At 53.9% G+C, this 18158-nt stretch overlaps 1 protein-coding gene across 28 annotated transcripts; it reads right to left on the reverse strand.

Annotated features, from left to right (window-relative positions):
* Positions 1–48: 48 nt before the first annotated feature.
* LOC308071371 (uncharacterized protein) lies at positions 49–17673 on the reverse strand. Of its 28 annotated transcripts, none has more exons than XR_013931121.1 (28): positions 15224–15811; positions 14648–14919; positions 14442–14569; positions 14125–14274; positions 12886–14026; positions 12031–12195; positions 11335–11483; positions 10714–10784; positions 10383–10409; positions 10138–10257; positions 9932–10027; positions 9615–9764; positions 8500–9516; positions 7638–7802; positions 6942–7090; positions 6321–6391; positions 5745–6016; positions 5539–5634; positions 5222–5371; positions 3989–5123; positions 3123–3287; positions 2427–2575; positions 1806–1876; positions 1475–1501; positions 1230–1349; positions 1024–1119; positions 707–856; positions 49–183 (listed from the first exon to the last, which is right to left on the reverse strand). XR_013931121.1 is itself a non-coding variant. In XM_080406688.1 (23 exons), exons 3-7 carry the CDS (start codon positions 15955–15957, stop codon positions 14192–14194), a joined length of 390 nt encoding a protein of 129 aa, XP_080262814.1. In that variant the 5' UTR covers positions 15958–16001; positions 16549–16713; positions 17416–17673; the 3' UTR covers positions 4566–5123; positions 5222–5371; positions 5539–5634; positions 5745–6016; positions 6321–6391; positions 6942–7090; positions 7638–7802; positions 8500–9516; positions 9615–9764; positions 9932–10027; positions 10138–10257; positions 10383–10409; positions 10714–10784; positions 11335–11483; positions 12031–12195; positions 12891–14026; positions 14125–14191. The 28 variants fall into 28 exon arrangements, 4 of the variants coding, with proteins under 4 accessions (XP_080262814.1, XP_080262813.1, XP_080262815.1 ...); XR_013931122.1 differs by having other exon boundaries at positions 49–608; XR_013931140.1 differs by lacking the exon at positions 49–183 and having other exon boundaries at positions 617–856; positions 5745–5864; positions 5990–6016.
* Positions 17674–18158: the final 485 nt, after the last annotated feature.

Genomic DNA, 18158 nt, shown 5'->3' on the forward strand with positions numbered 1-18158 from the left:
GCCACGCTGCTGCCGCCTGGCGAAAAAATTTCGGTACTGCAGCCAGTCTACCTAACAGACTGCACCCTTTATTAGACGAATGGAAGCGAGAAGGGAACTCTGCCCACGGCCCCTTAGCAAGTCGCCCGGCTTCACATCTCGCTGGATCAACTTCTTCCAGGGAACATATTCAATTCCACCAATCTAGAGAAAAAGAGAAAAAAAAAAAAAAAAAAAGAAAAAACAAAAGAATCACTCGAGAGACCAGGCATACACTTTTTTTTTTTTTTTTCCTTATAAAAACGCCAGCAACATTGTCTTCACGATAAAAGAGGCAATGAAACCTTTTCTTGTCAAATGTAAGGGCACTAAAGAGAAGGTAATTCGACAGACAAGACATAAACCTCTCCAGCTCTTTCCCCACGTCTATTTGGCATTCGTTTCCAAAAACTTTCTCGGGTGAACGTCTTTTGTCTTTGAGCAGTGCGACAGGCGGTTTGCAAACGGCACAAGTCTCTGCTTTTGAAAAATCAGCTCAGACTCTGTAATCACTTTAGATGGGGCACTTTGTGTTTCAGAGAAACAAAACCAACGCTGAGTCTTTCCTTGAACGACACAGGCCTGTTCACCTTTAAATCAGAGAAACAACGGACGTGGTTCTGATCTCTCAAGGAATCTTTACTTTCCAACAGACTGCACCGTCAGGATCAACAAAGCAGTTTCCTACCGTTTCGCCAGCGAGCCAGAGGACTGTCTCGAGACTAAGTTTCCTTGAACAAACACCGAAGAGATCTTCAAGACTCGGTCCAAATGGCTCCGTCAACCTTGAAATCGTAGTCCCCTTCAGCTCCACACCGCTTCAGTCTGGGAACGCCCGCTAGAAAAAAAAGGAACAGTTTATTCAGTGTAACGATTCGATTGGTATACAAGCCTTCAAGGCTCCCAAGACCAAGCCTAAGAGGGTCAGGACCGTGCATGTTTGTACTCGCAGTGAAGCTCAACACCTTAGGCAACCCTCAGCCGAGACAAAGGTGAAAAACTCACCGGCGCCGAACGTTTCCTCGTCTGTAAGCTGCCCATCCTTAGCATGCAGGACTCCACATTCAAAATTCACAGGTCCCGGAGAAAGAAAACCAAAAACTACAGGACAAACAGACAATCAAACAAAAGACCTCAAATAAGGTTTCCTCTAAGGACTGTTAGATACATCTTTTGTACACGACCTACGCACGGCAACATACGCTTCGTACCAGCTCCGTTACATGCTCAAGTAGCAGACGCCTCAGACTCTGCTTTCCATCACAGATTACGATTTTTTGATGACGTTACTAAAGCTGGTCGTCTATTAGTACGATAGGTTATGCCAGTGCCTGAAATGATTTTCGATCTCAGACGCTGCACAGAAACGCCGCAGTTTTTCACTGCAATAAGCAATTGATACCTCAGTCGGTACACGTCACCGAGTGAGTGCTAGGAGTGAAAAGTTTACATTTACCTCTCGCTCTTCGACAGCCAATGAATCCTGTAAACAAAACAACATCTTTAGCACACCGGTACCGAAGACACAGCGCAAAACCCCCCGTTAATGTGCTCCTGTATTTGTTTTAATTTCAAAGTAGCCACTTCAACTGATAAAGACAGCCGATTCTCTACCTGTAACTCTACTCCTCCTTATTATCCTGCTACAGAAAGAAACAAACCGCTAGCATTTCTACGTAACGACTTATTTTTCCAGAAAAGAATAAAAAGCCACAACCGACCAACCAAAAAAAAAAACCAAACAGAAACAAAACAAACAAAAAAACCAAACCCCCAAAACAACTCACCTCCTACCTTCTGTGTCCCAGGATGAAAAGTTTCCTTCGGGTTCTTCCCAAATTTGTCATGACCCACAGGACTGAAATGCAAACGAAATACTGCTTTAGAGGAGAGCGAGCACACACCTCGACATTAAACCATGAACTGGCTGTAGTCGGAATCGATTGCGAGAAGAATCGTTCAAAGAGCCTCGCTGACGTGGAATTTTTTGCGGAAGAGCCATTTATTTCCCACACGACTAACCGCTGAGACTTCTTAAACTTCTTTCTGATTTTAAAAACAGAAACAACTAGGACCCTGCACGGAGATCACTTTTAAGCGTACCGTATTTACTTAGGAAGCACAGAACTTTATTCCCTCGTCCTTCGCTTCGGCTTTCTACGTAACTGTCGTGAGCGTTTTAGGAAGACTCGGTAACCTATCCTATTTCATAAGCTTCTCTTCCATCCCTTTGAAAACAACTCCAGGCACGTCAAATGAAAAACGAGCTGCTCGGCGTCAGGCTCGTACCCCAAAGATCCACAAGCAAGACCAGCTGCCTCGCTCAACGGAAAGCCCTCACGTACAGCATTTCTTCCCAACTCGTGTTTCAGCGCGACTGTCATTTTCGCCCCTTTTTTTTCCCCTACCGTGAATTTCTGGAGCTGCGCAGCACGCCACGGAGTGCCAAATGCAGTCTGTCTGAGGCACACCGAGCTGACACGGAGGTCACATCCGATGCGCCTCTCCATCATCGCTTACGCTAGGCCACCACGCCGACAGGATCTCCTGTAGTTCCCTTCGAAAGCAATTAAAAGGCTGAGTTTAATTTAATTGACAAAAAAGCAGGTTTGTCGTGCAGCTGAAATTCGTTGACATAGTCGGTACCGAAACTCACGCTGGCTGTGAACGGGGTGAAATGGCAAAGGACCATCAGCCAGGCCCGAGGGAAGGCTCAAAGGCTGTACAAGCTAAAGAACAGCCAGGGAAGGGATTTTAGTCCGAGCCCAGGCGGGCAAAAGGAGATGACGTTAGTCCTGCTGCCTGCAGGCGTGTGGGAAAATCACCCTGGGGTGGGGGGGGAACTCGAGAAAATTGCGTCCTAACGGAAGCAGGGTATTACGGAGAGCTTTTTTTAGGGTAGGATACAGCTACAGCCTCGAGGACGGTCGGCACGCACACAGCCTGTACCGCCACCGCTCCCTAAGCAGCGGCTCGGCGCACGCCGACAGCGGTGACGGAGGACGAGCTTAAGGCAAAAAGCCAAAAGCAAACCCCTCAAAGCCCAGAACCGTTCTCAGGAACGCAGGAGTCAAGCCTAAAAGCGGTTGAAAGCTGCCTCCTACCTCTTCCCCCTCCGAGACCGGCACGTTTCCTCGCGATCCCTTTTCGCAAACAAAAGACGGACGCCTGCGGTATCAGCTTGGTCCCGAAGCACCACGACGCGCTTGCTGGCTACACGCTCTCTTCTGACAAGGCTGACAGCTTCTCCGCACGCGACAGCCGAGGCCCTGTGAAACACGAGGAAGGCAAACACCGGTAACGTCTCGCAGGGGTCAGGAGGAAGTCAGGATGCACTGCATTCGGAGCCCGACGCGTTACCCAAAGGAATTACCCCAGCAGAACAAGAGGCAGGAACGATCGGTAGACAGGCAGACCACATGCACGGCAGCGATACCCCCGTCAGACTTGCAGGGCGCTTCCAGTCCCAGCCCGCTGCCGCGGCTCAGGCCGGCGGCTGGGGGAAAGACAAAGCCCCGCGCAGAGCTGCGGCGGCTGCCCGGGCAGCCCAGAGGCGGCGGGGGGGGGGCGGCAGGTCGCCGCGGGCCGACCCCTCCCCTCTCCCGGGCCCCGCCAGGCCGCCACAAGCGGCGAGCACCGGGGCCGCCCCGCCGCCGCTCCTCGCCTCCTCGCTGAGGTAGCGGCGCAGCCCCGAGAGACAAAAAAAAAAAACAAAAAAAACAAAAAAAAACCAGCCCAAAATAGGCAGCACCGTGAGGAGCCCGCTGACCACCGTCGCTGCCGGGGAGACGAGAACGGCCGGCAGCCCCGCCGGTCCCGGGCCGGGCCGGGCCGGGCCGCCCGCCGCCGGCACCAGGCGCTCCCCGCCGCGGCCGAGCGCCGGCCCGCCGCATCCCCCGCCCCCCCCCCCCCCCCCCCCCCTTCGGCCGCTGCCCGCCGGCCCCCGCCCGCCCTCAGGCCGAGCGCTCACCCAGCGCGCCGCCGCACGTCCCGGCCCGAAAGTCTTCCAGGCTGCCGGCGAAGGCTCCGCACCGCCACGGGCGCGGCGGCGCGCCGCGCGGGCTGGAAATGAACCCCACTTCCGGGGCCGTCTGCGTAACCCGTACGTGCGAGGCCGAAGCCCCGCCCCTAGGGGGCAAGCCGTTTCCGCGCACGCGCAAAAGCGGAATTGCGTCATACGCATGCGACGCCGCCGGAGACCACGCCCCCTTTGGCTTCAAGCCGGCACTGCGCATGCGCTGCCCTCAGTTTTGCCAGTACCTCTTCTGCGCATGCGCGAAAACGGAATTGCGTCATACGCATGCGACGCCGCCGGAGACCACGCCCCCTTTGGCTTCAAGCCGGCACTGCGCATGCGCTGCCCTTAGTTTTGCCAGTACCTCTTCTGCGCATGCGCAGAAGCGGAATGGCGTCATCACCACGCGACTACTCCCCCCAGACCACGCCCCCTTTGGCTTCAAGCCCCGTCTGCGCATGCGCTGCCCTTACTCTGCAGGGCGGCCACGCTGCTGCCGCCTGGCGAAAAAATTTCGGTACTGCAGCCAGTCTACCTAACAGACTGCACCCTTTATTAGACGAATGGAAGCGAGAAGGGAACTCTGCCCACGGCCCCTTAGCAAGTCGCCCGGCTTCACATCTCGCTGGATCAACTTCTTCCAGGGAACATATTCAATTCCACCAGTCTAGAGAAAAAGAGAAAAAAAAAAAAAAAAAGAAAAAACAAAAGAATCACTCGAGAGACCAGGCATACACTTTTTTTTTTTTTTTTCCTTATAAAAACACCAGCAACATTGTCTTCACGATAAAAGAGGCAATGAAACCTTTTCTTGTCAAATGTAAGGGCACTAAAGAGAAGGTAATTCGACAGACAAGACATAAACCTCTCCAGCTCTTTCCCCACGTCTATTTGGCATTCGTTTCCAAAAACTTTCTCGGGTGAACGTCTTTTGTCTTTGAGCAGTGCGACAGGCGGTTTGCAAACGGCACAAGTCTCTGCTTTTGAAAAATCAACTCAGACTCTGTAATCACTTTAGATGGGGCACTTTGTGTTTCAGAGAAACAAAACCAACGCTGAGTCTTTCCTTGAACGACACAGGCCTGTTCACCTTTAAATCAGAGAAACAACGGACGTGGTTCTGATCTCTCAAGGAATCTTTACTTTCCAACAGACTGCACCGTCAGGATCAACAAAGCAGTTTCCTACCGTTTCGCCAGCGAGCCAGAGGACTGTCTCGAGACTAAGTTTCCTTGAACAAACACCGAAGAGATCTTCAAGACTCGGTCCAAATGGCTCCGTCAACCTTGAAATCGTAGTCCCCTTCAGCTCCACACCGCTTCAGTCTGGGAACGCCCGCTAGAAAAAAAAGGAACAGTTTATTCAGTGTAACGATTCGATTGGTATACAAGCCTTCAAGGCTCCCAAGACCAAGCCTAAGAGGGTCAGGACCGTGCATGTTTGTACTCGCAGTGAAGCTCAACACCTTAGGCAACCCTCAGCCGAGACAAAGGTGAAAAACTCACCGGCGCCGAACGTTTCCTCGTCTGTAAGCTGCCCATCCTTAGCATGCAGGACTCCACATTCAAAATTCACAGGTCCCGGAGAAAGAAAACCAAAAACTACAGGACAAACAGACAATCAAACAAAAGACCTCAAATAAGGTTTCCTCTAAGGACTGTTAGATACATCTTTTGTACACGACCTACGCACGGCAACATACGCTTCGTACCAGCTCCGTTACATGCTCAAGTAGCAGACGCCTCAGACTCTGCTTTCCATCACAGATTACGATTTTTTGATGACGTTACTAAAGCTGGTCGTCTATTAGTACGATAGGTTATGCCAGTGCCTGAAATGATTTTCGATCTCAGACGCTGCACAGAAACGCCGCAGTTTTTCACTGCAATAAGCAATTGATACCTCAGTCGGTACACGTCACCGAGTGAGTGCTAGGAGTGAAAAGTTTACATTTACCTCTCGCTCTTCGACAGCCAATGAATCCTGTAAACAAAACAACATCTTTAGCACACCGGTACCGAAGACACAGCGCAAAACCCCCCGTTAATGTGCTCCTGTATTTGTTTTAATTTCAAAGTAGCCACTTCAACTGATAAAGACAGCCGATTCTCTACCTGTAACTCTACTCCTCCTTATTATCCTGCTACAGAAAGAAACAAACCGCTAGCATTTCTACGTAACGACTTATTTTTCCAGAAAAGAATAAAAAGCCACAACCGACCAACCAAAAAAAAAAACCAAACAGAAACAAAACAAACAAAAAAACCAAACCCCCAAAACAACTCACCTCCTACCTTCTGTGTCCCAGGATGAAAAGTTTCCTTCGGGTTCTTCCCAAATTTGTCATGACCCACAGGACTGAAATGCAAACGAAATACTGCTTTAGAGGAGAGCGAGCACACACCTCGACATTAAACCATGAACTGGCTGTAGTCGGAATCGATTGCGAGAAGAATCGTTCAAAGAGCCTCGCTGACGTGGAATTTTTTGCGGAAGAGCCATTTATTTCCCACACGACTAACCGCTGAGACTTCTTAAACTTCTTTCTGATTTTAAAAACAGAAACAACTAGGACCCTGCACGGAGATCACTTTTAAGCGTACCGTATTTACTTAGGAAGCACAGAACTTTATTCCCTCGTCCTTCGCTTCGGCTTTCTACGTAACTGTCGTGAGCGTTTTAGGAAGACTCGGTAACCTATCCTATTTCATAAGCTTCTCTTCCATCCCTTTGAAAACAACTCCAGGCACGTCAAATGAAAAACGAGCTGCTCGGCGTCAGGCTCGTACCCCAAAGATCCACAAGCAAGACCAGCTGCCTCGCTCAACGGAAAGCCCTCACGTACAGCATTTCTTCCCAACTCGTGTTTCAGCGCGACTGTCATTTTCGCCCCTTTTTTTTCCCCTACCGTGAATTTCTGGAGCTGCGCAGCACGCCACGGAGTGCCAAATGCAGTCTGTCTGAGGCACACCGAGCTGACACGGAGGTCACATCCGATGCGCCTCTCCATCATCGCTTACGCTAGGCCACCACGCCGACAGGATCTCCTGTAGTTCCCTTCGAAAGCAATTAAAAGGCTGAGTTTAATTTAATTGACAAAAAAGCAGGTTTGTCGTGCAGCTGAAATTCGTTGACATAGTCGGTACCGAAACTCACGCTGGCTGTGAACGGGGTGAAATGGCAAAGGACCATCAGCCAGGCCCGAGGGAAGGCTCAAAGGCTGTACAAGCTAAAGAACAGCCAGGGAAGGGATTTTAGTCCGAGCCCAGGCGGGCAAAAGGAGATGACGTTAGTCCTGCTGCCTGCAGGCGTGTGGGAAAATCACCCTGGGGTGGGGGGGGAACTCGAGAAAATTGCGTCCTAACGGAAGCAGGGTATTACGGAGAGCTTTTTTTAGGGTAGGATACAGCTACAGCCTCGAGGACGGTCGGCACGCACACAGCCTGTACCGCCACCGCTCCCTAAGCAGCGGCTCGGCGCACGCCGACAGCGGTGACGGAGGACGAGCTTAAGGCAAAAAGCCAAAAGCAAACCCCTCAAAGCCCAGAACCGTTCTCAGGAACGCAGGAGTCAAGCCTAAAAGCGGTTGAAAGCTGCCTCCTACCTCTTCCCCCTCCGAGACCGGCACGTTTCCTCGCGATCCCTTTTCGCAAACAAAAGACGGACGCCTGCGGTATCAGCTTGGTCCCGAAGCACCACGACGCGCTTGCTGGCTACACGCTCTCTTCTGACAAGGCTGACAGCTTCTCCGCACGCGACAGCCGAGGCCCTGTGAAACACGAGGAAGGCAAACACCGGTAACGTCTCGCAGGGGTCAGGAGGAAGTCAGGATGCACTGCATTCGGAGCCCGACGCGTTACCCAAAGGAATTACCCCAGCAGAACAAGAGGCAGGAACGATCGGTAGACAGGCAGACCACATGCACGGCAGCGATACCCCCGTCAGACTTGCAGGGCGCTTCCAGTCCCAGCCCGCTGCCGCGGCTCAGGCCGGCGGCTGGGGGAAAGACAAAGCCCCGCGCAGAGCTGCGGCGGCTGCCCGGGCAGCCCAGAGGCGGCGGGGGGGGGGCGGCAGGTCGCCGCGGGCCGACCCCTCCCCTCTCCCGGGCCCCGCCAGGCCGCCACAAGCGGCGAGCACCGGGGCCGCCCCGCCGCCGCTCCTCGCCTCCTCGCTGAGGTAGCGGCGCAGCCCCGAGAGACAAAAAAAAAAAAAAAAAAAAACCAAAAAAAAACCAGCCCAAAATAGGCAGCACCGTGAGGAGCCCGCTGACCACCGTCGCTGCCGGGGAGACGAGAACGGCCGGCAGCCCCGCCGGTCCCGGGCCGGGCCGGGCCGCCCGCCGCCGGCACCAGGCGCTCCCCGCCGCGGCCGAGCGCCGGCCCGCCGCATCCCCCGCCCCCCCCCCCCCCCCCCCCCCTTCGGCCGCTGCCCGCCGGCCCCCGCCCGCCCTCAGGCCGAGCGCTCACCCAGCGCGCCGCCGCACGTCCCGGCCCGAAAGTCTTCCAGGCTGCCGGCGAAGGCTCCGCACCGCCACGCGCGCGGCGGCGCGCCGCGCGGGCTGGAAATGAACCCCACTTCCGGGGCCGTCTGCGTAACCCGTACGTGCGAGGCCGAAGCCCCGCCCCTAGGGGGCAAGCCGTTTCCGCGCACGCGCAAAAGCGGAATTGCGTCATACGCATGCGACGCCGCCGGAGACCACGCCCCCTTTGGCTTCAAGCCGGCACTGCGCATGCGCTGCCCTTAGTTTTGCCAGTACCTCTTCTGCGCATGCGCAGAAGCGGAATGGCGTCATCACCACGCGACTACTCCCCCCAGACCACGCCCCCTTTGGCTTCAAGCCCCGTCTGCGCATGCGCTGCCCTTACTCTGCAGGGCGGCCACGCTGCTGCCGCCTGGCGAAAAAATTTCGGTACTGCAGCCAGTCTACCTAACAGACTGCACCCTTTATTAGACGAATGGAAGCGAGAAGGGAACTCTGCCCACGGCCCCTTAGCAAGTCGCCCGGCTTCACATCTCGCTGGATCAACTTCTTCCAGGGAACATATTCAATTCCACCAGTCTAGAGAAAAAGAGAAAAAAAAAAAAAAAAAAGAAAAAACAAAAGAATCACTCGAGAGACCAGGCATACACTTTTTTTTTTTTTTTTCCTTATAAAAACACCAGCAACATTGTCTTCACGATAAAAGAGGCAATGAAACCTTTTCTTGTCAAATGTAAGGGCACTAAAGAGAAGGTAATTCGACAGACAAGACATAAACCTCTCCAGCTCTTTCCCCACGTCTATTTGGCATTCGTTTCCAAAAACTTTCTCGGGTGAACGTCTTTTGTCTTTGAGCAGTGCGACAGGCGGTTTGCAAACGGCACAAGTCTCTGCTTTTGAAAAATCAGCTCAGACTCTGTAATCACTTTAGATGGGGCACTTTGTGTTTCAGAGAAACAAAACCAACGCTGAGTCTTTCCTTGAACGACACAGGCCTGTTCACCTTTAAATCAGAGAAACAACGGACGTGGTTCTGATCTCTCAAGGAATCTTTACTTTCCAACAGACTGCACCGTCAGGATCAACAAAGCAGTTTCCTACCGTTTCGCCAGCGAGCCAGAGGACTGTCTCGAGACTAAGTTTCCTTGAACAAACACCGAAGAGATCTTCAAGACTCGGTCCAAATGGCTCCGTCAACCTTGAAATCGTAGTCCCCTTCAGCTCCACACCGCTTCAGTCTGGGAACGCCCGCTAGAAAAAAAAGGAACAGTTTATTCAGTGTAACGATTCGATTGGTATACAAGCCTTCAAGGCTCCCAAGACCAAGCCTAAGAGGGTCAGGACCGTGCATGTTTGTACTCGCAGTGAAGCTCAACACCTTAGGCAACCCTCAGCCGAGACAAAGGTGAAAAACTCACCGGCGCCGAACGTTTCCTCGTCTGTAAGCTGCCCATCCTTAGCATGCAGGACTCCACATTCAAAATTCACAGGTCCCGGAGAAAGAAAACCAAAAACTACAGGACAAACAGACAATCAAACAAAAGACCTCAAATAAGGTTTCCTCTAAGGACTGTTAGATACATCTTTTGTACACGACCTACGCACGGCAACATACGCTTCGTACCAGCTCCGTTACATGCTCAAGTAGCAGACGCCTCAGACTCTGCTTTCCATCACAGATTACGATTTTTTGATGACGTTACTAAAGCTGGTCGTCTATTAGTACGATAGGTTATGCCAGTGCCTGAAATGATTTTCGATCTCAGACGCTGCACAGAAACGCCGCAGTTTTTCACTGCAATAAGCAATTGATACCTCAGTCGGTACACGTCACCGAGTGAGTGCTAGGAGTGAAAAGTTTACATTTACCTCTCGCTCTTCGACAGCCAATGAATCCTGTAAACAAAACAACATCTTTAGCACACCGGTACCGAAGACACAGCGCAAAACCCCCCGTTAATGTGCTCCTGTATTTGTTTTAATTTCAAAGTAGCCACTTCAACTGATAAAGACAGCCGATTCTCTACCTGTAACTCTACTCCTCCTTATTATCCTGCTACAGAAAGAAACAAACCGCTAGCATTTCTACGTAACGACTTATTTTTCCAGAAAAGAATAAAAAGCCACAACCGACCAACCAAAAAAAAAAACCAAACAGAAACAAAACAAACAAAAAAACCAAACCCCCAAAACAACTCACCTCCTACCTTCTGTGTCCCAGGATGAAAAGTTTCCTTCGGGTTCTTCCCAAATTTGTCATGACCCACAGGACTGAAATGCAAACGAAATACTGCTTTAGAGGAGAGCGAGCACACACCTCGACATTAAACCATGAACTGGCTGTAGTCGGAATCGATTGCGAGAAGAATCGTTCAAAGAGCCTCGCTGACGTGGAATTTTTTGCGGAAGAGCCATTTATTTCCCACACGACTAACCGCTGAGACTTCTTAAACTTCTTTCTGATTTTAAAAACAGAAACAACTAGGACCCTGCACGGAGATCACTTTTAAGCGTACCGTATTTACTTAGGAAGCACAGAACTTTATTCCCTCGTCCTTCGCTTCGGCTTTCTACGTAACTGTCGTGAGCGTTTTAGGAAGACTCGGTAACCTATCCTATTTCATAAGCTTCTCTTCCATCCCTTTGAAAACAACTCCAGGCACGTCAAATGAAAAACGAGCTGCTCGGCGTCAGGCTCGTACCCCAAAGATCCACAAGCAAGACCAGCTGCCTCGCTCAACGGAAAGCCCTCACGTACAGCATTTCTTCCCAACTCGTGTTTCAGCGCGACTGTCATTTTCGCCCCTTTTTTTTCCCCTACCGTGAATTTCTGGAGCTGCGCAGCACGCCACGGAGTGCCAAATGCAGTCTGTCTGAGGCACACCGAGCTGACACGGAGGTCACATCCGATGCGCCTCTCCATCATCGCTTACGCTAGGCCACCACGCCGACAGGATCTCCTGTAGTTCCCTTCGAAAGCAATTAAAAGGCTGAGTTTAATTTAATTGACAAAAAAGCAGGTTTGTCGTGCAGCTGAAATTCGTTGACATAGTCGGTACCGAAACTCACGCTGGCTGTGAACGGGGTGAAATGGCAAAGGACCATCAGCCAGGCCCGAGGGAAGGCTCAAAGGCTGTACAAGCTAAAGAACAGCCAGGGAAGGGATTTTAGTCCGAGCCCAGGCGGGCAAAAGGAGATGACGTTAGTCCTGCTGCCTGCAGGCGTGTGGGAAAATCACCCTGGGGTGGGGGGGGAACTCGAGAAAATTGCGTCCTAACGGAAGCAGGGTATTACGGAGAGCTTTTTTTAGGGTAGGATACAGCTACAGCCTCGAGGACGGTCGGCACGCACACAGCCTGTACCGCCACCGCTCCCTAAGCAGCGGCTCGGCGCACGCCGACAGCGGTGACGGAGGACGAGCTTAAGGCAAAAAGCCAAAAGCAAACCCCTCAAAGCCCAGAACCGTTCTCAGGAACGCAGGAGTCAAGCCTAAAAGCGGTTGAAAGCTGCCTCCTACCTCTTCCCCCTCCGAGACCGGCACGTTTCCTCGCGATCCCTTTTCGCAAACAAAAGACGGACGCCTGCGGTATCAGCTTGGTCCCGAAGCACCACGACGCGCTTGCTGGCTACACGCTCTCTTCTGACAAGGCTGACAGCTTCTCCGCACGCGACAGCCGAGGCCCTGTGAAACACGAGGAAGGCAAACACCGGTAACGTCTCGCAGGGGTCAGGAGGAAGTCAGGATGCACTGCATTCGGAGCCCGACGCGTTACCCAAAGGAATTACCCCAGCAGAACAAGAGGCAGGAACGATCGGTAGACAGGCAGACCACATGCACGGCAGCGATACCCCCGTCAGACTTGCAGGGCGCTTCCAGTCCCAGCCCGCTGCCGCGGCTCAGGCCGGCGGCTGGGGGAAAGACAAAGCCCCGCGCAGAGCTGCGGCGGCTGCCCGGGCAGCCCAGAGGCGGCGGGGGGGGGGCGGCAGGTCGCCGCGGGCCGACCCCTCCCCTCTCCCGGGCCCCGCCAGGCCGCCACAAGCGGCGAGCACCGGGGCCGCCCCGCCGCCGCTCCTCGCCTCCTCGCTGAGGTAGCGGCGCAGCCCCGAGAGACAAAAAAAAAAAAAAAAAAAAAAAAAAAAAACCAGCCCAAAATAGGCAGCACCGTGAGGAGCCCGCTGACCACCGTCGCTGCCGGGGAGACGAGAACGGCCGGCAGCCCCGCCGGTCCCGGGCCGGGCCGGGCCGCCCGCCGCCGGCACCAGGCGCTCCCCGCCGCGGCCGAGCGCCGGCCCGCCGCATCCCCCGCCCCCCCCCCCCCCCCCTTCGGCCGCTGCCCGCCGGCCCCCGCCCGCCCTCAGGCCGAGCGCTCACCCAACCCAGCGCGCCGCCGCACGTCCCGGCCCGAAAGTCTTCCAGGCTGCCGGCGAAGGCTCCGCACCGCCACGGGCGCGGCGGCGCGCCGCGCGGGCTGGAAATGAACCCCACTTCCGGGGCCGTCTGCGTAACCCGTACGTGCGAGGCCGAAGCCCCGCCCCTAGGGGGCAAGCCGTTTCCGCGCACGCGCAAAAGCGGAATTGCGTCATACGCATGCGACGCCGCCGGAGACCACGCCCCCTTCGGCTTCAAGCCGGCACTGCGCATGCGCTGCCCTCAGTTTTGCCAGTACCTCTTCTGCGCATGCGCGAAAACGGAATTGCGTCATACGCATGCGACGCCGCCGGAGACCACGCCCCCTTTGGCTTCAAGCCGGCACTGCGCATGCGCTGCCCTTAGTTTTGCCAGTACCTCTTCTGCGCATGCGCAGAAGCGGAATGGCGTCATCACCACGCGACTACTCCCCCCAGACCACGCCCCCTTTGGCTTCAAGCCCCGTCTGCGCATGCGCTGCCCTTACTCTGCAGGGCGGCCACGCTGCTGCCGCCTGGCGAAAAAATTTCGGTACTGCAGCCAGTCTACCTAACAGACTGCACCCTTTATTAGACGAATGGAAGCGAGAAGGGAACTCTGCCCACGGCCCCTTAGCAAGTCGCCCGGCTTCACATCTCGCTGGATCAACTTCTTCCAGGGAACATATTCAATTCCACCAGTCTAGAGAAAAAGAGAAAAAAAAAAAAAAAAAAGAAAAAACAAAAGAATCACTCGAGAGACCAGGCATACACTTTTTTTTTTTTTTTTCCTTATAAAAACACCAGCAACATTGTCTTCACGATAAAAGAGGCAATGAAACCTTTTCTTGTCAAATGTAAGGGCACTAAAGAGAAGGTAATTCGACAGACAAGACATAAACCTCTCCAGCTCTTTCCCCACGTCTATTTGGCATTCGTTTCCAAAAACTTTCTCGGGTGAACGTCTTTTGTCTTTGAGCAGTGCGACAGGCGGTTTGCAAACGGCACAAGTCTCTGCTTTTGAAAAATCAGCTCAGACTCTGTAATCACTTTAGATGGGGCACTTTGTGTTTCAGAGAAACAAAACCAACGCTGAGTCTTTCCTTGAACGACACAGGCCTGTTCACCTTTAAATCAGAGAAACAACGGACGTGGTTCTGATCTCTCAAGGAATCTTTACTTTCCAACAGACTGCACCGTCAGGATCAACAAAGCAGTTTCCTACCGTTTCGCCAGCGAGCCAGAGGACTGTCTCGAGACTAAGTTTCCTTGAACAAACACCGAAGAGATCTTCAAGACTCGGTCCAAATGGCTCCGTCAACCTTGAAATCGTAGTCCCCTTCAGCTCCACACCGCTTCAGTCTGGGAACGCCCGCTAGAAAAAAAAGGAACAGTTTATTCAGTGTAACGATTCGATTGGTATACAAGCCTTCAAGGCTCCCAAGACCAAGCCTAAGAGGGTCAGGACCGTGCATGTTTGTACTCGCAGTGAAGCTCAACACCTTAGGCAACCCTCAGCCGAGACAAAGGTGAAAAACTCACCGGCGCCGAACGTTTCCTCGTCTGTAAGCTGCCCATCCTTAGCATGCAGGACTCCACATTCAAAATTCACAGGTCCCGGAGAAAGAAAACCAAAAACTACAGGACAAACAGACAATCAAACAAAAGACCTCAAATAAGGTTTCCTCTAAGGACTGTTAGATACATCTTTTGTACACGACCTACGCACGGCAACATACGCTTCGTACCAGCTCCGTTACATGCTCAAGTAGCAGACGCCTCAGACTCTGCTTTCCATCACAGATTACGATTTTTTGATGACGTTACTAAAGCTGGTCGTCTATTAGTACGATAGGTTATGCCAGTGCCTGAAATGATTTTCGATCTCAGACGCTGCACAGAAACGCCGCAGTTTTTCACTGCAATAAGCAATTGATACCTCAGTCGGTACACGTCACCGAGTGAGTGCTAGGAGTGAAAAGTTTACATTTACCTCTCGCTCTTCGACAGCCAATGAATCCTGTAAACAAAACAACATCTTTAGCACACCGGTACCGAAGACACAGCGCAAAACCCCCCGTTAATGTGCTCCTGTATTTGTTTTAATTTCAAAGTAGCCACTTCAACTGATAAAGACAGCCGATTCTCTACCTGTAACTCTACTCCTCCTTATTATCCTGCTACAGAAAGAAACAAACCGCTAGCATTTCTACGTAACGACTTATTTTTCCAGAAAAGAATAAAAAGCCACAACCGACCAACCAAAAAAAAAAACCAAACAGAAACAAAACAAACAAAAAAACCAAACCCCCAAAACAACTCACCTCCTACCTTCTGTGTCCCAGGATGAAAAGTTTCCTTCGGGTTCTTCCCAAATTTGTCATGACCCACAGGACTGAAATGCAAACGAAATACTGCTTTAGAGGAGAGCGAGCACACACCTCGACATTAAACCATGAACTGGCTGTAGTCGGAATCGATTGCGAGAAGAATCGTTCAAAGAGCCTCGCTGACGTGGAATTTTTTGCGGAAGAGCCATTTATTTCCCACACGACTAACCGCTGAGACTTCTTAAACTTCTTTCTGATTTTAAAAACAGAAACAACTAGGACCCTGCACGGAGATCACTTTTAAGCGTACCGTATTTACTTAGGAAGCACAGAACTTTATTCCCTCGTCCTTCGCTTCGGCTTTCTACGTAACTGTCGTGAGCGTTTTAGGAAGACTCGGTAACCTATCCTATTTCATAAGCTTCTCTTCCATCCCTTTGAAAACAACTCCAGGCACGTCAAATGAAAAACGAGCTGCTCGGCGTCAGGCTCGTACCCCAAAGATCCACAAGCAAGACCAGCTGCCTCGCTCAACGGAAAGCCCTCACGTACAGCATTTCTTCCCAACTCGTGTTTCAGCGCGACTGTCATTTTCGCCCCTTTTTTTTCCCCTACCGTGAATTTCTGGAGTTCTGGAGCTGCGCAGCACGCCACGGAGTGCCAAATGCAGTCTGTCTGAGGCACACCGAGCTGACACGGAGGTCACATCCGATGCGCCTCTCCATCATCGCTTACGCTAGGCCACCACGCCGACAGGATCTCCTGTAGTTCCCTTCGAAAGCAATTAAAAGGCTGAGTTTAATTTAATTGACAAAAAAGCAGGTTTGTCGTGCAGCTGAAATTCGTTGACATAGTCGGTACCGAAACTCACGCTGGCTGTGAACGGGGTGAAATGGCAAAGGACCATCAGCCAGGCCCGAGGGAAGGCTCAAAGGCTGTACAAGCTAAAGAACAGCCAGGGAAGGGATTTTAGTCCGAGCCCAGGCGGGCAAAAGGAGATGACGTTAGTCCTGCTGCCTGCAGGCGTGTGGGAAAATCACCCTGGGGTGGGGGGGGAACTCGAGAAAATTGCGTCCTAACGGAAGCAGGGTATTACGGAGAGCTTTTTTTAGGGTAGGATACAGCTACAGCCTCGAGGACGGTCGGCACGCACACAGCCTGTACCGCCACCGCTCCCTAAGCAGCGGCTCGGCGCACGCCGACAGCGGTGACGGAGGACGAGCTTAAGGCAAAAAGCCAAAAGCAAACCCCTCAAAGCCCAGAACCGTTCTCAGGAACGCAGGAGTCAAGCCTAAAAGCGGTTGAAAGCTGCCTCCTACCTCTTCCCCCTCCGAGACCGGCACGTTTCCTCGCGATCCCTTTTCGCAAACAAAAGACGGACGCCTGCGGTATCAGCTTGGTCCCGAAGCACCACGACGCGCTTGCTGGCTACACGCTCTCTTCTGACAAGGCTGACAGCTTCTCCGCACGCGACAGCCGAGGCCCTGTGAAACACGAGGAAGGCAAACACCGGTAACGTCTCGCAGGGGTCAGGAGGAAGTCAGGATGCACTGCATTCGGAGCCCGACGCGTTACCCAAAGGAATTACCCCAGCAGAACAAGAGGCAGGAACGATCGGTAGACAGGCAGACCACATGCACGGCAGCGATACCCCCGTCAGACTTGCAGGGCGCTTCCAGTCCCAGCCCGCTGCCGCGGCTCAGGCCGGCGGCTGGGGGAAAGACAAAGCCCCGCGCAGAGCTGCGGCGGCTGCCCGGGCAGCCCAGAGGCGGCGGGGGGGGGGCGGCAGGTCGCCGCGGGCCGACCCCTCCCCTCTCCCGGGCCCCGCCAGGCCGCCACAAGCGGCGAGCACCGGGGCCGCCCCGCCGCCGCTCCTCGCCTCCTCGCTGAGGTAGCGGCGCAGCCCCGAGAGACAAAAAAAAAAAACAAAAAAAACAAAAAAAAACCAGCCCAAAATAGGCAGCACCGTGAGGAGCCCGCTGACCACCGTCGCTGCCGGGGAGACGAGAACGGCCGGCAGCCCCGCCGGTCCCGGGCCGGGCCGGGCCGGGCCGCCCGCCGCCGGCACCAGGCGCTCCCCGCCGCGGCCGAGCGCCGGCCCGCCGCATCCCCCGCCCCCCCCCCCCCCCCCCCCCCCTTCGGCCGCTGCCCGCCGGCCCCCGCCCGCCCTCAGGCCGAGCGCTCACCCAGCGCGCCGCCGCACGTCCCGGCCCGAAAGTCTTCCAGGCTGCCGGCGAAGGCTCCGCACCGCCACGGGCGCGGCGGCGCGCCGCGCGGGCTGGAAATGAACCCCACTTCCGGGGCCGTCTGCGTAACCCGTACGTGCGAGGCCGAAGCCCCGCCCCTAGGGGGCAAGCCGTTTCCGCGCACGCGCAAAAGCGGAATTGCGTCATACGCATGCGACGCCGCCGGAGACCACGCCCCCTTCGGCTTCAAGCCGGCACTGCGCATGCGCTGCCCTCAGTTTTGCCAGTACCTCTTCTGCGCATGCGCGAAAACGGAATTGCGTCATACGCATGCGACGCCGCCGGAGACCACGCCCCCTTTGGCTTCAAGCCGGCACTGCGCATGCGCTGCCCTTAGTTTTGCCAGTACCTCTTCTGCGCATGCGCAGAAGCGGAATGGCGTCATCACCACGCGACTACTCCCCCCAGACCACGCCCCCTTTGGCTTCAAGCCCCGTCTGCGCATGCGCTGCCCTTACTCTGCAGGGCGGCCACGCTGCTGCCGCCTGGCGAAAAAATTTCGGTACTGCAGCCAGTCTACCTAACAGACTGCACCCTTTATTAGACGAATGGAAGCGAGAAGGGAACTCTGCCCACGGCCCCTTAGCAAGTCGCCCGGCTTCACATCTCGCTGGATCAACTTCTTCCAGGGAACATATTCAATTCCACCAGTCTAGAGAAAAAGAGAAAAAAAAAAAAAAAAA

The sequence above is a fragment of the Falco punctatus genome (genome assembly GCF_963210335.1).
Source record: "Falco punctatus genome assembly, chromosome: 11".
Taxonomy (NCBI): domain Eukaryota; kingdom Metazoa; phylum Chordata; class Aves; order Falconiformes; family Falconidae; genus Falco; species Falco punctatus.

Excerpts from the sequence above, each read along its gene's own strand:
- LOC308071371 (XM_080406688.1), bottom strand. The coding sequence starts at position 15,957 with ATGATGGAGAGGCGCATCGGATGTGACCTCCGTGTCAGCTCGGTGTGC. Across the intron at positions 15,295-15,844 it reads CAGAACTCCAGAAATTCACG|TCCTGTGGGTCATGACAAAT; the intron begins GTAGGGGAAAAA and ends TTTGCATTTCAG. Across the intron at positions 14,538-14,892 it reads TGGCTGTCGAAGAGCGAGAG|TTTTTGGTTTTCTTTCTCCG; the intron begins GTAAATGTAAAC and ends TTTGTCCTGTAG.